This window comes from Mesocricetus auratus, unplaced genomic scaffold (assembly GCF_017639785.1).
Source record: "Mesocricetus auratus isolate SY011 unplaced genomic scaffold, BCM_Maur_2.0 Super-Scaffold_15014, whole genome shotgun sequence".
Lineage (NCBI taxonomy): Eukaryota > Metazoa > Chordata > Mammalia > Rodentia > Cricetidae > Mesocricetus > Mesocricetus auratus.
In genome coordinates, this window is record NW_024429186.1 from 797,011 (window position 1) to 816,891 (window position 19,881).

A 19,881-nucleotide genomic window follows, 5' to 3' on the forward strand; every position below is an offset into this window, starting at 1 on the left:
CAAACATTACAGGATATTGGCATTGCTCTTGGTTTCCCTCCAGAAAGTGATACTAAAATCCTATTGCTAAATTCCACATACTTGTAAGTTATAGAGCACAGATTCATGGACTTGAATGCTTGGCCCATTAGGAGGTGTAGCCTTGTTGGAGTAGATGTGGCTTTGTTGGAGGAAGTGTGTCACTATGGGCGTGGGCTTTGCGGTCTCATATATGCTCAAGCCACAACCAGTATGACAATCTCCTACTGCTTTCGGATCAAGGTGTAGAACTCTCAGCTCCTTCTCCAACACCATGTCTCCCTGGATGCCACCCACGCTTCCTTCCATGATGATAATGGACTAAACCCCTGAAACTGTAAGCCTGCTCCACTTAAATGCTTTCCTTTATAACAATTGCCACAGTAATGGTGTCCCTTCACAGCAATACAACCCAAATTAAGACAGCTGCCATGTATAGCCTCTTAGAAATCTATACCCCAACATTAATCTCTTTGCTTAGTGGTCAGTGATAATATCGACTGTTGTAGCTTGGTTTCTGACCATGTGATAAACATCATGACCAGAAACAGCTTGGAAAGAAAAGGGTTTATTTCAATCTACATGTATAGTCTGCCATCAAGAGAACCCAGGGGAGAAGTTCAAGGAAGAAGCTTGAAATAGAAACCAGGAAGGAATGTTGCTTGCTGATTTGTTCTTGGACTCATATTCAGATAACTTATTTAATAGGCTAGGGCCATCTGCCTAGGGATGGTAACACCCACAGTTGACAGGGCCCACCTACATTAATTGGAAATCGAAAAAACACCCCCACAGGCATGCCTGCAGGACATTCTGATGGAGGCGACTCTTCAGTCGAGGTTTCCTCTTCACGGCTGTGTCAAGTTGACAACTAAAGTTATATGCCACAGAAACACACATGAAACAACTTCTGACTATTCAAAAGTTAAAAACCCAGGAAGTATCAACATGTGCATGGCTTTATTAAGAAGACAACACACCCCCCAAACACACGCACACATAGACATTAATGGGTTTAATAGCATGTGAGGGGGGGTGTTTATGCATATGAGTGTGCATGTGTGGGTGTCTGTGTATATGTGTGATGATAATAATTATAGAAGAGATTATGAATTCAAGAGGAACTTGGGGTGACATGGAACAACTTAGAGAGGGGAAGAGAGGGGGCTGGAGAGATGGCTCAGAGGTTAAGAGCACTGAACGCTCTTCCAGAGGTCCTGAGTTCAATTCCCAGCAGCCACATGGTGGCTCACAACCATCTACAATTCAATCTGGTGCCCTCTTCTGACAGAACACTGTATGTGTAATAAATAAATTTTAAAAAATTTTTAAAAAGAGGGGAAGAGAATTGTATAAATGAAATGTGTTCATATATGAAATTCTCAAAACTTTTAATCTAAAAAATAAGATGACACACTTTGCTGGTGAAAGACAGGGAAGCAAACACCTATTTATCATATGTAGTGCTGAAAAGAATGCTATGGTGGTATCTGGTGTCTTCATAATTACTGCTGAGCTATTGCAGTGATTGAACAAACAATACAGTTTGCATACACATGAGAGGCACTCAGCCTGCCTGGGGCTATCCAGATCTAATGCATTTCAGCATACTTTACATTCTAATCTTCCTCTCTCAGCATGAAAAAAACCCCAGGACACAAGTGTCATTTATGGTTTGGTTTTAGATTGGCATTGTGGGGACTTGTTTCAAGACAGAGCATTCAACTTTTGTCTTTTAGGCATTCCTTCTACTACAAACATCCCTGTATATCACCATTGATCCTTGTTTACAAGATAGACATTGTTTGGGGGCAAATTTAATATTTAAAAAACTTTTTAAAAAATCACAAATATAATTCATCACACTTTTACCAATGGGTGTTTAGTTAGTGATGACAATGCAACAATGCTGATGACTGAAATTTTGCTGATTGACTTTTCATCGAGTCCTTCATAATAATTCACTCCAGATAGAAGCTTCAGAACCATGCCCACATGGGATCTCGCATATGTTTTCATGCAGTTTGTATTGTTTGGGCTGATTTGTTTTTCAACCCCTTCTCAAAGCTTGCTGTGATTCTTTAAGAGCTAAGACTGGGTGACATCTTTGCTCTTTACTGTATAGATACAGACATGCCCTTGGTTTTATGGTTGATTTAATCTCATAATCAGTTGGTTAGGTAACATTTGCTTCGTGCAAAGAGCTATATGGTGGCAGTTTTGCTTGAGTTTTTACAACAGTAATATTTCCATGCTCTTGTTTTCTCAGTTCCGCTTTGCTGACAGTCTGGACATTGCCCTCATGATCCTGGGAATACTAGCATCTGTGGTAAATGGAGCCACTGTTCCTTTAATGTCTCTGGTTTTAGGAGAAATAACTGATCACTTTATTAATGAATGCCTACTCCAAACTAATACAAGTAAGTGCAAAACCTTTCCGTATTACTGGGGAATCAAATGCGTTAAATAAAGCTAATCAGACATGGATACTACAGATCATTATAAAACAGTATTCGTATAATGTGTGCTTACATCTGTGTTACTTGGCACTAATTAACCAGAGTGAGACGGACCTCTTTAGAAAAATCCCACAATAAGGTGTGTGTCTGCAAAGACAGATGAGGGTGGTAGGAAGAGAGAGGAGGTCCAGAGGAAATGGGGGCAGAAGAGGACAAAAGGGAAAGAAAGAGGGGGGACAAGAAGAGATGGAGGAGAAAAGGGGGAGAGGAGGAAGAAGGAACTGGTTTACAGGCCTATGGACACATTCACCTACAGACACATGTGTGAGCACACACACACACTCACACACATACACACACACTCACACACACACACACACACTCACACACCCAATGTGTATGCAAAAATGAGGGGGAGCCTGCAGGTGTTCAGGCAGTGACATGAACCTGCTAAGTGACCAGAATGAAAACTCAGTTCAGATTGATTTCATCAGCCTGGATCGGACTTTGGAGAGTCTAATTGCAGGCTGTTCACTGTCAGCATATTTAAAACACGGTACAATTTGGGGGGAAAGTTTCCAGGCAACAATAAGTCCCATTCCAGGTTTCCAGTCAACCGTCACTACAATTCCAGGTGTGCGATAAAGTTTAGGTGTGACCAATTAGAAACCCCTTTACAAAGCATATGTGCCCAGTGCCTGCAGATCGCCTGGGAACTGCACAGACATCCCAATCCCGACGGGAGCCAAGCACCCCAGACTCCAGATCTTCTCTCCCACCAACGAGACCAGGAAACGAGAGGAGGCTGGGAGTCCAGGGAAGCAGCTGTTCCTCCGGCAGCATCAGGTAAACAGGCCGGCTTCCCGGCCTGTGTTCCAGTGCCTGCAGATCGCCTGGGAACTGCACAGAGCTCCCAATCCCGGCGGGAGCCAAGCACCCCAGACTCCAGATCTTCTCTCCCACCAACGAGACCAGGAAACGAGAGGAGGCTGGGAGACCAGGAGAGTAGCTGTTCTGGATCAGGTACAACAGGACCCAGCATAGGGTCCAGGGGACCAGGGAGGAGGCTAAGCGCCCCAGATTCCTGTTCTTCTTCTCCACCCACGGGACCAGCATTTGGACAAGGAATAGAAGAACCACCCGATTATTGGACTTGCTAGCACCCACCAAAAGGGAACTCTGGTCCCCAGACCAGTAAGGGGCTCTTTCTGTACCCACTAGAAGAAGAGATGGGAAAGAGACAATACAAAAACACAGTCAGCAACAGAAAAACAAATATGACACCGCCAGATTCTAGAGACTCCACACCAGCAAGACCCCAACATTCCAATGCGAACGAAGCAGAAGAGAACGACCTTAAAAGCACTTTCATGAAAATGATAGAGGCCCTAAAAGAGGATATAGGAAAATCCCTCAAAGAAATGGAAGAAAAAACAAACCAAAAAATGCAAGAAATGGAAGAAAAAACAAACCAAAAAAGGCAGGAAATGGAAGAAGAAATGAAGCAAAAAATGCAAGAAATGGAAGAAAAAACAAAGCAAAAAATGCAAGAATTGGAAGAAGAAACATACCAAAAAAGGCAGGAAATGGAAGAAGAAACAAAGCAAAAGATGCAAGAAATGGTAGAAAAAATAAAGCGCAAAATGAAAAAAATGGAAGAAGAAAACCAAAAAAGGCAGGAAATGGAAGAAGAAACAAAGCACAAAATGCGAGAAATGGAACAAAAATCAAACCAAAAAATGCAAGAAATGGAAGAAAGAACAAACCAAAAAATTCATAAAAGGCAACAAATGGATGAAAAGATAAACAGAAAATTGCAAGAAGCAATGCAAACCCTGCGAGGGTTGAAAACTGAAATAGAGACATTAAAAAAACACAATCTGAAGAAAGGCAGAAAATAGAAAAGCTGGACAAACAGTCAGGCACTACCAATACAAGCATTACCAACAGAATAGAAGAGATGGAAGAGAGAATCTCAAGTGTTGAAGATACACTAGGAGAAATGGATTTATCAACCAAAGAAAACCTTAAATCCAACAAATCCTTAACACAAAACATCCAGGAAATATGGGAAACCATGAAAAGACCAAACCTAAGAATAATAGGTATAGAAGAAGGAGAAGAAATCCACCTCAAAGGGGCAGAAGGCATATTCAACAAAATCATAGAAGAAAACTTTCCCAACCTTAAGAAAGACATGCCAATGAAGGTACAAGAAGCCTACAGAACACCAAATAGGGTGGACCACAAAAAAAAAAAATCCCCTCGTCACATAATAATCAAGACCCCAAACATACAGAATAAAGAAAGAATATTAAGAGCAGCTAAGGAAAAAGGTCAAGTAACATATAAAGGCAGACCTATCAGAATTACACCTGATTTCTCCATGGAAACTCTGAAACCAGAAGGTCCTGGATAGATATTCTACCTACACTAAGAGACCATGGATGCCAGCCCAGACTACTATACCCGGCAAAGCTCTCAATCACTATAGACGGAGAAAACAAGATATTCCATGACAAAACTAGATTCAAGCAATATGTGTCCACTAACCCAGCCCTACAGAAAATTTTGGAAGGAAAACTCCAACCCAAGGAAGCTAACTACAACCAGAAAAACATAAGCATTAGAGAATCCCTCTCTACCAACAGCCAAAAGAACAAAGGGGTGAAATTCCACACATAATTCCACCAACAACAACCATCGCAAATCGAAGAAGGATGAGCAATCAATGGTCATTAATATCCCTCAATATTAATGGCCTTAACTCACCCATAAAAAGACACAGACTAGCAGAATGGATTCGAAGACAGAACCCTTCCTTCTGCTGCATACAAGAAACACACCTCACCCTCAAAGACAGACATTACCTGAGAGTTAAAGGTTGGGAAAAAATTTTTCAATCAAATGGACCCAAGAAACAAGCAGGGGTAGCAATCCTAATATCTAACAAACTAGACTTTAAAATAAAATCACTCAAAAGAGATGAAGGAGGTCATTACATACTCATCACAGGTGAAACCCACCAAGATGAAGTGTCTATCCTGAACATCTATGCCCCCAATACAAAGGCATCCACATTCGTTAAAGAAACATTATTAGAACTTAAATCTCATCTAAAGCCCCACACAGTTATAGTGGGAGATTTCAACACACCACTCTCACCACTAGACAGGAATACCAGACAGAAACTCAACAAAGAAGCAAAGGGTCTAATAGAAGTAATGACCCAACTGGGATTAACAGATATCTATAGAACATTTCATCCACATAAAAAAGAATATACCTTCTTCTCACCACCACATGGAACCTTCTCAAAAATCGACCACATACTTGGCAGCATATCAAACCTCAGCAGCTACAAAAAAATTGGAATAACTCCATGCATCTTATCAGACCACCATTAGAATTTAAAATTAGAATTCAACAACAACACAAATTGCAGAAAACCTACAAACTCATGGAAATTGAATAATGCTCAACTGCACCATCCCTGGGTCAAAGAGGAAATAAAAAAAAAGAAATTAAAGACTTCCTCGAATTCAATGAGAATGAAGACACAACATACCCAAACCTATGGGACACTTTGAAAGCAGTGCTACGGGGGAAGTACATAGCACTAAGTGCTCACATGAAGAAACAGGAGAACAGTTATACCAGAGAATTAACATCACAGCTGAAAGCTCTAGAACACAAAGAAGCAAACTCCCCCAGGAGGAGTAGATGCCAGGAAATAATCAAATTGAGGGCTGAAATCAATAAAGTAGAAACCAGGAAAACAATACAAAGAATCAATGCAACGAAGAGTTGGTTCTTTGAGAAAATCAACAAGATAGACAAACCTTTGTCCAAACTTACCAAACAGGAGAGAGTGAACACGCAAATTAACAAAATCAGAAATGAAAAGGGGGACATAACAACAGACTCTGATGAAATGCAGAGAATCATTAGGTCATACTTTGAAAACCTGTACTCCACAAAATTCGAAAATTTAAAGGAAATGGATGACTTCCTGGACAGCTATCATTTGCCAAAACTAAATCAAGAACAGATAAGCAATTTAAATAGACCTATAACCCCTATGGAAATAGAAGCTGTCATCAAAATTCTCCCAACCAAAAAAAGTCCAGGTCCAGATGGCCTCAGTGCAGAATTCTACCAGAAATTCAAAGAACAGCTTATACCAATTCTTCTCAAAGTGTTCCACACAATAGAAGCAGAAGGGTCTTTGCCAAACTCTTTCTATGAGGCTTCAATAACCTTGATCCCCAAGCCACACAAAGATACAACTAAGAAAGAGAACTTCAGACCAATATCCCTCATGAACATTGAATCAAAAATACTCAATAAAATACTGGCAAATCGGATCCAAGAACACATCAAAACAATCATTCACCACGATCAAGTAGGTTTCATCCCAGGGATGCAGGGATGGTTCAACATACGAAAATCCATCAACGTAATCCACCATATAAACAAGCTGAAAAACAAAAATCACATGATCATCTCACTAGATGCTGAAAAAGCCTTTGACAAAATCCAACACCCCTTCATGATAAAGGTCTTGGAGAGATCTGGGATAACAGGGACATACTTAAACATAATAAAAGCTATATACAGTAAACCAACAGCCAATATCAAACTAAATGGACAGAAACTCAATGCAATTCCTCTAAAATCAGGAACAAAACAAGGCTGTCCACTCTCTCCATACCTTTTCAACATGGTACTTGAAGTTCTAGCTATTGCCATACGACAACAAAGGGGGATCAAGGGGATACAAATTGGGAAGGAAGAGGTCAAACTTTCACTGTTTGCAGACGATATGATAGTTTACATCAATGACCCAAAGAACTCTACCAGGGAACTCTTACAGCTGATTAACACCTTCAGCAAAGTGGCAGGCTACAAGATCAACTCAAGAAAATCAGTAGCCCTACTATATACAGATGATAAAAGGGCTGAAAGAGAAATCAGAGAAACATCACCCTTTACAATTGCCACAAACAACATAAAATACCTTGGGGTAACGCTAACCAAACAAGTGAAAGACCTGTATCATAAGAACTTTGAATCTTTAAAGAAAGAAATTAAAGAAGCCCTCAGAAAATGGAAAGATCTCCCATGCTCTTGGATAGGTAGGATCAATGTAGTAAAAATGGCAATCCTGCCAAAAGCAATCTACAGACTCAATGCAATCCCCATCAAAATCCCAGCACTATTCTTCACAGACCTTGGAAGGAAAATTTTCAACTTTATATGGAAAAACAAAAGACCCAGGATAGCCAAAACAACCCTGTTCAACAAAGCAACGTCCGGAGGCATCACCATCCCTGACCTCAAGCTCTATTACAGAGCTATAGTCCTGAAAATAGCTTGGTATTGGCACAAAAATAGACAGGTAGACCAATGGAATCGAATTGAAAACCTGGGTATTAACCCACACACGTACGAACATCTGATCTTTGACAAAGAAGCTAAAAATATACAATGGAATAAAGAAAGCATCTTCAACAAATGGTGCTGGCATAATTGGAGACTGTCATGTAGAAGAATGTGGATCGATCCATGTTTATCGCCATGCACAAAACTTAAGTCCAAATGGATCAAAGACCTCAACATAAATCCAGCCACACTGAACCTCTTAGAAGAGAAAGTGGGTGGTACCCTTGAACGAATTGGTACAGGAGACAGCTTCCTGAACATAACACCAGTAGCACAGACAGTGAGATCAACAATTAATAAATGGGACCTACTGAAACTGAGAAGCTTCTGTAAGGCAAAGGACACAGTCAGCAAGACAAAAAGGCAGCCCCCAGAATGGGAAAAAATATTCACTAATCCCACATCTGACAGAGGGTTGATCTCCAAAATTTACAAAGAACTCAAGAAGCAAGTCTCCAAAACACCAAAGGACCCTATTAAAACGTGGGCTGCAGAACTAAATAGAGAGTTTTCAATAGAGGAGTCTAAAATGGCTGAGAGGCACTTGAGAAAGTGCTCAACATCCTTAGCCATCCGGGAAATGCAAATCAAAACAACTCTGAGATACCATCTCACTCCTGTCAGAATGGCTAAAATCAAAAACACCAATGACAATTTATGCTGGAGAGGATGTGGCGAAAGGGGGACACTCCTCCATTGCTGGTGGGAGTGCCAACTGGTTCAGCCACTTTGGAAATCAGTATGGAGATTCCTCAGAAAAATGGGAATAAACCTACCACAAGACCCAGCAACTCCACTCTTAGGCATATATCCAAAAGATGCCCATTCATACAACAAAGATGTCTGTTCCACTATGTTCATAGCAGCTCTATTTGTAATAGCCAGAACTTGGAAGCAACCTAGATGTCCCTCACCCGAAGAGTGGATAGAGAAAATGTGGTACATCTACACAATGGAGTACTATTCAGCAGAAAAAAATAATGGAATCATGAGATTCGCAGGCAAATGGATGACACTAGAAGAAACCATCCTGAGTGAGGTAACCCAGTCACAAAAAGAGAAACATGGCATGTACTCTCTCATATATGGATTTTAGACATAGATCTGGGGAGTGCCAGCCTACAGTCCTATAGCCAGAGAGTCTGGGAAACAGAAACTTCATTTAGTGGCTGATCGAAAAAGAGGCAGACTCCCTTGGTTAAGTACTGAGCTGAACTCAAGAAAGCCAGTAACAGAGAGGGAGGACTGATGATCAAAGGGATTAAGACTGGGCTGGTTTAACCCCCAGAAACAGCTGACCAGATGAAGGTTAACTCTTGAATCCCAGGCATCAGCCTGGGAATCCAGCATGGGACTGATCAAGACCCCCTGAATCTGGGTGTCAGTGAGGAGGCCTAGGGAATCTATTGAGCCTTGGGCAGCAGATCAGTACCCATCCCAAGTATACACACGGACTTTGGACTCCCATAGAACAATGTGAGGTGCACTCTCACCCTGAACTCTTGGGGAAGGGTCTAGGCCCTGCCCTATATGAAATGACAGACTATGGACACCCCCATGGAGGGCCTCACCCTCCCTGGGGGAATGAGGGGATAACAGGGGGGGGGGGGTTGGGGGGAGGGCACGGGAGGAGGGGAGGGAATGGGAGAGGGACCTGGAACTGACTTGTGAAGCAACCTCGTTTCTTATCTAAATTTAAACTGGAAAATAAAATATAAAAAAAAACAAAGTGTATGTGAATCAAGAATCTATAGGTAAAGAGAAGGAAGAGAGTCTGGGATAAACTTTCTGGGGGGTTTAAGTGAGGTCTGCCTCTATAGCACAAGGTAGATGGGGGTGGGGTGAGGTCTGCTGCCACAGGTAGCAGAAAGGTCACAAGGTCATTAACAATATCCACTCCGAGCAGGAAAGTGTTTTATCTCCTCCCTTGAGAAGAGGCCCCTGTGTGTTTAACAACCCTGGTTTCCCTAGTGATCTGTGGGCAAAAAGACCTTTGTGCCCCCAATACAAAGACAGTTGTATTTAAGTGATGGAAGCTAAATTGCTTTTGTTGTACATGTTGACTCATTGATTCACTGAGTAGATATTTACTGACGGTCAACTCTCAGTGACAAACCCAGCATCCTAAGGCAGTCTTGTTCGTGGTGTTCATTTCGTTTGAGGTGTCCTGTAATTGCCTTTCTTGCTGTGGAGGCTTGAATGAGAATGGCCCCCGTAGACTTATGCATTTGCATTCCTTGATTCCCTGTTGGTGGAACTGTCAGAGAAGGATCATCGGGAGGTATGGTCTTGTTGGAGGAGTGTGTCATTGCAGGCAGGCTTTGAGGTTTCAAGAGTCCCTGTCATTCCCAACTAGCTTTCTCTCTCTCTCTCTCTCTCTCTCTCTCTCTCTCTCTCTCTCTCTCTCTCTCTCTCTCTCTCTCTCTCTCTCTCTCTCAATCTCTCTCTTCCTCTCCCTCTCCCCCCTCTCCATTCCCTTTCCCCACTCCCTTCCCTTTCCCCCAATAAAACTTCCCACTTAAACTCTGTCTGCCTGGCATGCCTGTGCCTCACCCACCATGGGATCTGCCATGGTTCCACCCTGCACCATATTTATAACAGCGCTTGCTGCTGAATCTGATGGCCTAGGTTCGATCTCCAAGACCCACATAGTAGAAGGAAAGAATTAATTGCTGCAATCTGTATTCTGACCTAAATGCACACTAAATGAGCAAGCAAGCAAGCAAACAGTATAAACAGTTTATAAAAAGGAAGAAAATTTTGTTTTGACCATGGTTTGAAAGGTTTGGGCCATGGTGGTATGCTTTCTTGCTGTGAGCCTGTGGTAAAGGTGAACATCATAGGGAATGGGTGTGGTGGTGTGCACAGCAAAGCAAAAATGCTTACCTCATGGTGGGTAAGAGGCAGCGAGAGCAGAGAGCAAGCTTGTGGCCACCTCTTCCTTCTGCTTCTGTCACACCCTGGCCCCTGTTGGATAGTACTGCTGCCTGCATTCAGGGCTAGGCTACCCCTTCAGTTGTCCCATAACAATTGTCCTATAAAATGTCCTCACAGACTCACACAGTGTATTTTTCTAGTTTCCCCAGCATTTCTCAGTCTAATCAAGGCGACAGTTGTGACTAACCATCACCACGATGAGCGTAAGAGCAGTTTGGATTTAGATAAGTTCTTCGGATATGTATATGATTATATTACACATTACTAAAGGGATGTTTGGGGGCTGGAGATGTAGTTCAGTGGTTAAGAGCACTTGCTGCTTTTGCAGAGGACATGGGTTCAGTTCCCAGCACAACACAGTTTCAGGGCAATCTGATGCCTTCTTCCAACTTCCATGGGTACCTGACTTGCAAGCGCTACACATACATGTTGGTAATGCACTCATACACATGAAATAAAAATACACACAAAAAATTGCATTGATTGAAATGTTTGGGGTTTTTCTGGGGGTGGTTATTTGGTGTTTTTGTTTTGTTTTGATTTTGGTTTGGTTTTTGACTTTTTGAAGAGAGAGTTTCTCTGCATGGCCCTGGCTGTCCTAGAACTCACTCTATAGACCACAATGACCTCAAACTCACAGAGATCTGCCTGCCTCTGCCTCCTGAGTGCTGAGAGTAAAGGTGTGTTCCACCACCTCCAGACTGTTTCAAACAGTTTTATTATGTGGTTCTCTTAGATTTGTGTCCATTTTTTGCCAAGACAACTTTTAGAACTTCCACACATGAACTGGCATTTCTTGAACTTTCTAAATCTTTTTCTGGGACATGCTGAATTTAAATCTAAAAGGCATAGTCTTGGGATGCTGCTGCTGTAACTCTCCTGGCTGTCAGGTAGCTCTTAAAGGTGCCCTAGAGAACTCTTTTTTCGAACTACAAGGTCAGTGTTACTTCTTGTGTCTCACTTTGGGAAAATATTTCTTGAGAGAAGAAATAGTTCTCACAGCAAAGGATCATGAAACTATGATTCCATTTTCTATTAAAGCAAGCAAGCAAACAAAAAATTATGTATTTGGTTTGGAGGGACACTTACAGAACACTACGGCTAATTATTAATTAATTTCCTTTATAATTAAAAGAGGGCAACTATTTTTTTACAGCGAACTCTCAGAACTGTTCTCAGTCTCAAGAGAAGCTCAATGAAGATATCATTAGGTAAGTCCAAATGAAGAATTAAGTTCCTGACTCTTGTATAAGAAAAAAAACTGGAAACCTTAATTATTCATGTTATATTGAAAGACCCCAATAGGGATACTTTCACGGAAGGGAGACCCGTACCCAAGGAACAGCGAGACCACGAACTTGGATGCAACAGCAAGAGGCTTTATTGGTGACACACGGGTACCCGGGCGTCTCAGTCTCGGGGAACTGAGCGCGCCGAGCTGGGGACTCAGGGGTTCTTTTATAGCAAAAAGCGCAGTACAGAAGCGAGAAGCCTAGTAACAGGACCCTGATTGGGCAATTGAGGTTTTTCTTTGGAACTCAAGTCTTGGCCTTGGCCCTATCTGAGGAACAATTGGTCTCTGTGCTTGCTCAACCCTGCTGAGCTGGCCATCCGGCCACCTGCAGATACCCGGCAGCCTGTGTCCTTGGGACTGAGCTCCCTTCTGATAGGCAATGACTATGCAGCTGTGGGGGAACGGAATTCTCCATAAGCCTCAGCTGCCTGTTTAAACTGGGCCAGGGTCTTTCATTCCCCCATTGCTCTTGTAACTGAATGGAATCTTTCATTCAGGAGTTTCTGCCATCTCGAGATCCCTTTGTTTTAGCTGCTGGTACTGTTGGGTTAAGACCAGGGATTGTACAACCGATAACCTTTCTTTTATGAACTGGGTCAGTCTGTTTAAGATGCATGGCCCAAACATCAGAACCAAAAGTATAATGATCAGGGGTCCCAATCCTCCCCCACCAGATCACATAGATCAAAATACAGGGTGGGGAAGGTGTCTGTCAGAGCCCCAAGTTGGGAACTCAGGTTTGCAGTATGTCCCGTCCCCAGATTGGTTATCAGCCAAGTAATATTGAATACTCGGTGAGGACTTCCCTCAATAAGGGGAAAGGTAAGCATGAAGCATAAGAAGGCAATCAAACAACTCGGGAGAGTCTTATCTTTAGAGGATTTTGAGTGCGCTGAGCCTTCCATCCTGGGTCCGGATCCTCAGGGGAGGCAGCTTTTACATGCGAGGCGTGTATCCAAGCAGCAATCCCGTCCACCTTGAGAGCAGTAGGGGTGGTCAACAGGACCGTGTATGGTCCCTTCCAGCTGGGTTCAAGGTTCTTAGCCTGGTGGCGTCGGACCCAAACGCTGTCTCCCACGCGATAGGAGTGGGGGACGATAGGGTGTCTCCTCTGGTCTTGGTAGGCTTGGGCCAGGGGCTTCCAGACTTCCTGCTGGACCAGCTGGAGTGCCTGCAGGTGAGCTTGAAGAGAGGGGGAATTGGCATAGTCAGAAATATCTTGGTCAAAGAACTGAACAAAGGGAATGGTGGTTCCATATAAAATTTCAAAAGGGGTGAGGCCATGGGGGCCCGGTGTATTCCGGGCATGATAGAGGGCAAGGGGGAGCAAGAGACCCAGTCTTTAGTGCCAGTTGCAAGCGATAATTTAGTTAGAGTCTCCTTAATGGTTCTATTCATTCGCTCTACCTGTCCTGAGCTTTGGGGTCGGTAAGCACAATGTAACTTCCAATCAATCCCCAATAAGGTGGCCACAGACTGACTTACCTGAGAAACAAAGGCAGGCCCGTTGTCTGTCCCCAATACCTGTGGCATTCCGTAACGGGGGAAGGTTTCTTTAAGAAGTTTCTTGGTGACCACCTTTGCCGTCTCATGCTTGGTAGGGTAAGCTTCAGTCCATCCCGAAAAGGTGTCAACAAAAACCAGGAGGTACTTGTATCCATATTTTCCTGGTTTGATTTCTGTGAAATCTATTTCCCAATGCACCCCAGGCCGGTGCCCCCGAGCTCGAGTCCCCATGGGTAGCTTTAGCCTGGTCGCATTTACGCGGGTGCAGGCGTCACATCGCTCAGTCACTTGTTTTAGTAATTCTTCTATTCCCAACAGGTGGCGGGTATTTTCTTCCCGGGCTAATAGTTCTCGCATTTTCCTGGGGCTCAAATGAGTGAGTTAGTGTAGGCGGTTAATCAGATATCTAGTCATTAGGCGGGGAAGGACAGTTTTTCCTTGATAGGTCCAGAGACCATCATGTACTCGGGTCGCCCCCAGTCTTTTCATGGCCTTGATGTCTTCTATCTCATAGTCCCATGACGGAGAGGTCTTCTCGGAAGCCTCATTTGTTACAGGGACTACAGCTGCCTGAAGGAAGTGACTGCTGTTTTCCATGGCCAGGGCAGCCTCCCGGGCGGCCAGGTCTGCCCTCCGATTTCCCCGGGCGACTGGGCTGTCGCCTTTCTGGTGCCCTGGGCAATGTATGATACTGAGGGCGGTTGGCAGGTGCAGAGCTCCCAAGAGGGCCAGGATTTCCTTTTTGTTTTTAATGTCTCTGCCCTCGGAGGTTAGTAGCCCCCTTCGTCTATAGATTTTACCATGGATGTGGGCCGTGGCAAAGGCGTAGCGGCTGTCTGTGTAGACAGTGAGTCTCTTACCTTCTGCCAGCCTCAGGGCCTGGGTCAGAGCGATCAGCTCTGCTCGTTGGGCCGATGTTCCCGGCGGCAGGGCCTCGGCCCAGATGGTTTCCAGTTCAGTTGTTACCGCAGCGCCGGCTTTCCGCTCGGCTCCCGGCCTCGGGCCGCGCGGCGCCCGCTGCTCCTTCCGCCCTCCGCGCTCAGCATCGGCGCGCTTCCGCCCCGCCCGGGAGAAGCCACCCGCAACCCCGCTCCATCCCCCCACAGCACGCGCCCGCGCGACCGCCGCGCGGCTGTTCCCGCAGCCTTGCCTCCTTCCCTCCCCTTGATGTACAAAGCTGCTTCCGTCCGTGAACCAGACATGGTCGGGGTTGGGAAGGGGTTGATCCGTGAGGTCAGCTCTCGTCCCATGGACCTCGGCCAGGACCTGCAAGCAGTCATGAGTCTCTGCTTCCCCAAGAAAGGGAAGTAGCGAGGCGGGGTTTAGGGTCACCGGAGCCCCGAAGTGAATTCGGTCCTTGTCCAGCAACAGAGTCTGGTAATGGGTCATCCTGGCATTGGTGAGCCAGCGGCCCGGTGGCTGCCTGATGACCGCCTCCATAGCAGGGGGGGCATAGATAGTCAAAGGCTGCCCCAAAGTCAATTTGTGAGAGTCCTTTGTGAGGACTGCAGCGGAAAAAGGAGTGCGTCACCTTACCGGTCGCTAGGTGGAACTGGCGGTCTGTGGTCCATCGATACTGCTTCCCGCCGATGGCATCCAGGCGGTTCAGCGGCTGGGGGGGCTCCTGGCCCTGACCTCCCTAACCTTCGAGGCTCAGGAGGTCGGAGGTTTGAGAACGGGTTTTGGGTCTTTGAAATGTCCTTCTTTGTTTCTTGGGGCACTCCCTGGCCCAATGTCCTTTTTCCTTGCAGTATGCACATTGGTCTCTTTCTAGGCGAGGCCCCCTTGGTCCCTCTCTCTGCCTATCCTGTCTCTGCTCTGCGACTACTGTGGCCAACAGTTTAGTCATTTCTCTGTTACGCTTCTTGTCCCTCGCTATCTCCCTCTCTTCAATTTCCCGTCTCTGACGTTCTGCCCTTTCTTGATCCTCTTTTCTCCATCTCTCTTCCCTCTCTTCCTGGGTTTCTCTCTTGTTAAAGATGCGCTCCGCCTCTCTTAATACATCTGGTAGAGTACAACCCTGTAAATTCTCCAGCCGCTGTAATTTGTTTCTGATGTCTGCGGCCGACTGCCAGATGAAAGACATGGTCAGGCCAGTGGCTTGCCCGGGGTCCTCAGGGTCATATGGGGTATACATTCTGTAAGCTTCCTTAAGTCTTTCTAAAAATGTGGCTGGCGATTCCTCTGCCTTCCGAACTATCTGTCTTACCTGGGCCAAATTTGTAGGGCTCCTACCTGCCCCTCGGAGACCCGCTACAAGCAACTGGCGATAAAGACGTAGATGGGTCCTACCTGCCTCAGTGGTGAAGTCCCAGTCTGGGCGGTCAAGGGGGAAAGCAGCATCAATTTCATTTGGAAGCTGTGTAGGTTGTCCATTTGCCCCAGGAACATTCTTCCGGGCTTCAAGAAGGACCCGCTGTTTTTCCTCCGAAGTTAGGAGGACCTGCAAAAGCTGTTGGGTAGTGAGAACCGATTCTAATAGATCAGTCAGTCTCACGGGGTCTGCTGAAAAGGAAGGGTTATTATTTTTCCAGTTATAAAGATCTGAGGCAGAGAACGGCCAGTATTGTAATTGGCCATCGTGGCCCGTCCGGAGGGGCAGGGCGGTTGAATCCGGAGCGGGCTGAGGCTGCGGCGCCGCCCGGAAGGGCCGGAGCGGCCGCCGGGGAGCGGGGCGAGGGGCGCGGTGGCCGCTCTCTGTCCGTACCCGGTCCACCGCGCGGGCCGCAGGGAGGCAGACGAAGCTCCCCTCGCACCGCCGCCGGTCGCGCCGTCACACTCAGGGCGCCCTTCGCGCAGCGGCCGGGACGCTGAACGCGAACCGGGATGAGCCGCAGCCCGAGCGGTGCCTGCAGCTGCGGCGGTGGCGGGGCCGAGGGGCCCAGGATCCATGACTTTCTCTTTCACCTGGAAGATAATTTGAGGGTTAAAGGTGCCATCTCGTGGCCAGCCAACATCAAAGGTTGGCCATTCAGAAGAGCAAAAGGTGATCCATTTCTTCTTGCGCACATCAACAGACTGGTTGTGAGCGTACTCCTGAACCTGTTGCCAATGTGAAAGGGTCAGACTGAGCGGAGTGGTAACTGTCTGGCCCATTTCCTCGAGGGCGATGACAAACGACACTAAGACAGACGAACAGACAAGAAACACAAACAAACAGATTTTCGCTGCACGGCTTTGACGCAAAGTCGAAAGCAAAAAAATTCAGATGGGCTCGGGGACGGGGGCCTCGTGCTCCCGTCCTCGTCCCCTACAAGGATGGAAAATCCCTCGGCCAGCGGGACTTCCCCAAACAGACGGGGCAGATTCCTAGACATCTACCCCTAACCCAGATGAGTCCTTAAGGACTCCAGACGCTACCAGGACGTCTCCTGGAGCTGCGGTCGGGAGTACGAACTCGTCAGTTCCTCCTCGGTGCCGCCAGATACAGATGCATACAGCTGTATACTACAGACGCAGGCACGAGAAAATAACAGGCAAAGACAGACAGCAGACAACAGAAATTGAGTCCAGACAATTCTTACCTCCCAGAAGTGGGTCGGTGGTCCCTGGGCGGGGGTCTCAAACTTTCCCGGCCAATGCACCAAATGAAAGACCCCAATAGGGATACTTTCACGGAAGGGAGACCCGTACCCAAGGAACAGTGAGACCACGAACTTGGATGCAACAGCAAGAGGCTTTATTGGTGACATACGGGTACCCGGGCGTCTCAGTCTCGGGGAACTGAGCGCGCCGAGCTGGGGACTCAGGGGTTCTTTTATAGCAAAAAGCGCAGTACAGAAGCGAGAAGCCTAGTAACAGGACCCTGATTGGGCAATTGAGGTTTTTCTTTGGAACTCAAGTCTTGGCCTTGGCCCTATCTGAGGAACAATTGGTCTCTGTGCTTGCTCAACCCTGCTGAGCTGGCCATCCGGCCACCTGCAGATACCCGGCAGCCTGTGTCCTTGGGACTGAGCTCCATTCTGATAGGCAATGACTATGCAGCTGTGGGGGAACGGAATTCTCCATAAGCCTCAGCTGCCTGTTTAAACTGGGCCAGGGTCTTTCAATATATAATTGGTTAAAGTAAATGTGCTTTTCTTTCATTCTATATAATTCCCCCATCTACTTAAAGGACATGAGTCTGGGGAGATGGCTCCTTCAGTAAGGTGTTTGCCGTGCAAGTGTGAGGAACTGAGTTCAGATCCCCACCACCCTTGCTAAAGCAGGCACTGGGGAGCGGGAGACAGACAGATCCCTGGGACTCACTAGGAAGACACTTTAGTCAAATCAGCAATCTCCTAGTTCAGTGAAAGACCCTGTCTCAAAAAATAAGTTGGAGTGCAATGGATGAAAACAACTAATGTTGACCTTTGGCCTTGGTATGTGAAGGCACATGTGTATGTGAACATATATATATATATATATATATATATAAATTTACACATACAAAAGAACAGAAAAATGAAAAGTATGTAGTCATATTCTCTGAGTTTTATTTGGCAACATTGTCACCAACAGAAAAACTGTGAGGATCTGTGTTTTTTTTTATGCCAGTTTTGACCCTAGGAACCAAAGTACATCTCTCAGAGGGTAAAGGGTTTGTTTTCCTTCATCTAAAATTATTTTCTTCTCAACCATTATAGAAAAATTCAATTTAAATTTTCAAATTTAAAAGATGAGCTAACAAGAGAATTTACTGGAAGAACTTAGTACATGTAAGGCGTTGGGTTTGATGCTCAACATTCCCAAAAGAAAAAAACAAAGCAAGGAGTGAATAAGGAAGTGATGAAGAAGATGACTTGAATGAATACAGTGAAGCAAGTAATTCTTAAAATGAAATTTTAACAAAAATAAAGTTTGAGACTGAGTTGTATTCAGATTAACAATCACAAAGCTTGAATAATAAAAAAATCATAAAGGCGTTGTTTTGTAAATTATGAGATAAATAGTAGGCTTGACTTTATTAACCACTACATGCTGAGTTAAAATGTTTCTTCTTTAATGGGCTTTTTCACTAGATTTCGATACTTTCACACTGAAATTTTCAAAGTCTTCCAAGAGACCAGAGTGACACCTAGTATTTTCTTCTGGGCCTTGACTGTTCATTTACTTGTTGTTTAAAACAGTCTGTACGACTGGGGCTTAGAACTCTCCACATAGGGCAGCTTTGAACTCACCATCTTCCTACTGTAACCTCCATCCAAGGGAAAAGTTCCAAGAACGTGCCACCATGCACTGTTGATATGTTAGGCACAGCCACATGTGTCTACATAGACACAAACTAATTGAAGTTAAATAAAATTCCAAATTCATGTCCTCAGTGCACCCCTTGACAGATGTTCTGTGACATACATGTTTTTTTTAAACTGTGACACTCTCATATGGTTGAGCTGAAAGAGCTCTTTATAAATTCTGGGTGCATGTTCTTTCTCAGATTTGATAGACAACATTTTCTCTCACCGTGTTTTCATTTTCTCAAAGGCTTCTTTTGAAACACAGAAGGTTTATTACATTTTGAGGAATTTCAATTTATTGAGTTGTTTTGTTTTGTTTTTTACGGATTGTGCTTTTGGATTTAAGAACCCTTTGAGCACCCCAGAGTTACTGATGGTTTCTTTTTTTTATTCCTAGAAGTTTTCATGGTTTAGACCTTACTTGTATGCCTGTGGTCCATTTTGAGTTTACTAGTGACTAAGGAAGAGTCTAAGCTCATCTTTCTCACATGTTGTCCCAGAATTTTTTTAAAGACAAGGCTGTACTTTGTCAACCACACAGCTTGCTACTTTTGCTCAAAGCCAACTATCTGTCACTGTAAGGATTAATTTCTAGCCCCTGAAATTTTGTTATTATCGATACATCTGTCTTCACATGAGCACCATACTGTTTTCTTCTCTACTATGGTATTTTTTTTTTTAGTTAACAAATAAACAAAATCAGAAATTAAGTTCTAGAACAACTTCCTTTTCTAAACTATCCTGGCTATTTTGAGCCCTATATACTCCTACATACATTTTAGGATGTCTTTGTCAATTTTTTTAAAGGAAGCTATTAGTATTTGTTTGTTTGTTTTTTGACACAGGGTCTGACTATGTATCCCTGACCAACACGGAAATTTCTGCGTACACTAGGTTAGCCTGAACTCACAGCAGTCCTCCTGCCCTATGCCTTCTGATGGAATTAAAGGCATGTACCACCATGCCACTGGATACCACTTCAGCTTGATGCTTGGGACTGGTCATA

At 44.7% G+C, this 19,881-nt stretch overlaps 1 protein-coding gene across 1 annotated transcript in view; it reads left to right on the forward strand.

Annotated features, from left to right (window-relative positions):
* Abcb5 (ATP binding cassette subfamily B member 5) overlaps nt 1-19,881 on the forward strand; it is a gene marked incomplete at its 5' end in the record, with an annotated part of 93,185 nt that overhangs the window by 8,970 nt on the left and 64,334 nt on the right. The window contains 2 exons of the mRNA XM_040743387.1: nt 2,288-2,438; nt 12,016-12,070. Coding sequence (XP_040599321.1) covers nt 2,288-2,438; nt 12,016-12,070 — 206 coding nt within the window. The remainder of the gene's footprint in view (nt 1-2,287; nt 2,439-12,015; nt 12,071-19,881) is intronic.